Raw genomic sequence first — 1,892 nt, 5'->3', positions numbered from 1 at the left:
CGCAAGCTGGCATGATCGATGGACAGGAGGGGGGGGGGGGGGGGGGGGGCAGAGGATTTGCATGGAGCATGTGCAGCACTCAGGATTCAGCCGCCAAGCGACCGAACAGCCACCAGACAGTCAGGATCTATTCATCCATCCATCGCTGTCCCCCAGGCCTCTGCCAGCCCGCCACAATTCCATCAGTACGCTGTGCCCCTAGGAGCATTCCCGCCATCGCATGCAAGAGGGGAGTCCGGGTCGCAGGGGAGGAAATTTCCTCTGGGCGGCCGCATGCGATGTGCTAAAGTTACAGGTGTTCCGAGTCGGCCCGGGCCGTTCTCGCGTTGCAATACGGGGATGTGAATATCACTTATTGAGAGGACTCAGCTACGTATCTGCATAATAGGCGGACGATATCTCCTCGAATTCCTGCAGCGACATCGACACGAAGCATATGTCCCTCCGCATCCAGGTGTAGGTGAGGGAAAAGCCCACTCCCTGCCGGTCAGTGGCATCGGCACGAAGCACCGTCAGCAGACGGCTGAAATCGATATGAAGGGATGACGGGCAGGGCGTATTGCTTGGGCAGGGCAGGGCACGCCCAGACCGGTGTGAGAGAAGAAAGGGCTGTGTGTGTGTGTGTGTGTGTGTGTGTGTGTGTGTGCACGGTCGGGGTGTCTGTCGTGAATTTGCACCAGAGGAGGGGAGGGCCAACAGGCAGCTGGGACGCGGTATCGTCAACCAAAGGCATGCTCGGACCTGCTGGGGGTCTTCCCAGGGAACGATGGCCGGGTATGAATACACGGACGGGCCGGTTTCCACGTCCCAGTAGGAGGACCAGGTCTGCCCGTTGTCCTGTGCAGTGCCCAGTGGGTCAAACAGAGGGCGAGTCAGGATTGACATCGGCTGGATGGCATCTGCTCCAAGCCCCAGCTGATGATTCCGCTGCAAGCCCCTCCCCTCATTACCACGCCCCTCCCTCACACTCACTCACACACACGCACACGATGCGCATACACGAATGCAACAGGCGGATCGGCTGCTGTGGCATTGCTGACAAGGTGGGCCCACGCCAGAGCTGTCTGGACAGGCAACAGGGCCAGGCCGGGGGTATGAATGGGCTGCCATCTGCTCCAGTGCAGCACGCAGCTCCGACCCCCACTTCCCACAGCACGACCTATGCTACGCCCGGATTCAGCTCTACCTTTGATGCCGCCACTCTCAGCGGGCTGCGGATGAGCCTTCTGTCTCCCTTCACTGGCCTGTGTGGCACCGCGTTGCTCACAAGGAGCAGTGTGCCGTCCGCCAGCCGGGCGACGTCGACCCCTGAGTTGCTGTTTTCCAGGTTGGTGCTGTATGCCTCCCCCCATGTCTGCCCGCCATCTGTGGAGTCGGCACGGTAGAGTAGCCAGTTGGTGGTTCGGAAGAAGGCGTGGACGTCCGTGGTTGAGGACTGCCAGAGGGCCGGTTGGATCAGGCGGACGGCCTCCCCCCCTTGGATCTTCAGCACGTCACCCGCAGTCCAGGTGACGCCGTCCGGCGAGTGGTCCATGAAGGCGCGCCACTGGCCTCTGTGTTCCTCCAGGGACGCCCCGGTGATGAGCTCCCCGCTGGGGAGCAGCAGCGGCTTGTTCTTCACGCACCCGCGCCCGCCCTCGTTGCCAGGGACGAGCTCCTTAGGCTCGGCCCAGCTCGCCCCGTGGTCGGTGGAGGTGCTCACGTAAGTGCGCCACGATGGAATGGAAGACCCAACCTGTATAGACAGACAGGGCTCAGTGCCGTCTACTCTCTTTCCTCCACATCTTTCTGCCGGCCGTTGCTCTAAAGAGAGAGTGTCGGTGGTGATGGCATTCTCGGCAGAAGGCCCAAGCCCACACCTCTGTGGTGGTGGTGGTACAGGCATAGTGTGG

General features: G+C 61.6%; 1 protein-coding gene across 1 annotated transcript; it reads right to left on the bottom strand.

Moving 5' to 3' along the window:
* Window positions 1-357: 357 nt before the first annotated feature.
* On the bottom strand, window positions 358-1,885 carry LOC142357047 (uncharacterized). Its single transcript, XM_075408759.1, has 3 exons — window positions 1,187-1,885; window positions 742-837; window positions 358-480 (listed from the first exon to the last, which is right to left on the bottom strand). The coding sequence occupies exons 1-3, from the start codon at window positions 1,883-1,885 to the stop codon at window positions 370-372; spliced, it is 906 nt and encodes a 301-aa protein (XP_075264874.1). The 3' UTR covers window positions 358-369.
* Between the last annotated feature and the right edge of the window lie 7 nt (window positions 1,886-1,892).

The sequence above is a fragment of the Convolutriloba macropyga genome, unplaced genomic scaffold (assembly GCF_964194025.1).
Source record: "Convolutriloba macropyga unplaced genomic scaffold, txConMacr16.3 SCAFFOLD_4703, whole genome shotgun sequence".
Lineage (NCBI taxonomy): Eukaryota > Metazoa > Xenacoelomorpha > Acoela > Convolutidae > Convolutriloba > Convolutriloba macropyga.
The sequence above is the reverse complement of the archived record's forward strand: the minus strand, read 5'-3'. Positions and strand labels throughout refer to the sequence as shown.

Coding starts and splice junctions, on each gene's coding strand:
- LOC142357047 (XM_075408759.1), bottom strand. CDS start 1,885: ATGCCTGTACCACCACCACCACAGAGGTGTGGGCTTGGGCCTTCTGCC. Junction 838..1,186: donor TGAGAGTGGCGGCATCAAAG/GTAGAGCTGAAT, acceptor GGCACTGCACAG/GACAACGGGCAGACCTGGTC. Junction 481..741: donor CCTGGGAAGACCCCCAGCAG/GTCCGAGCATGC, acceptor ACTGACCGGCAG/GGAGTGGGCTTTTCCCTCAC.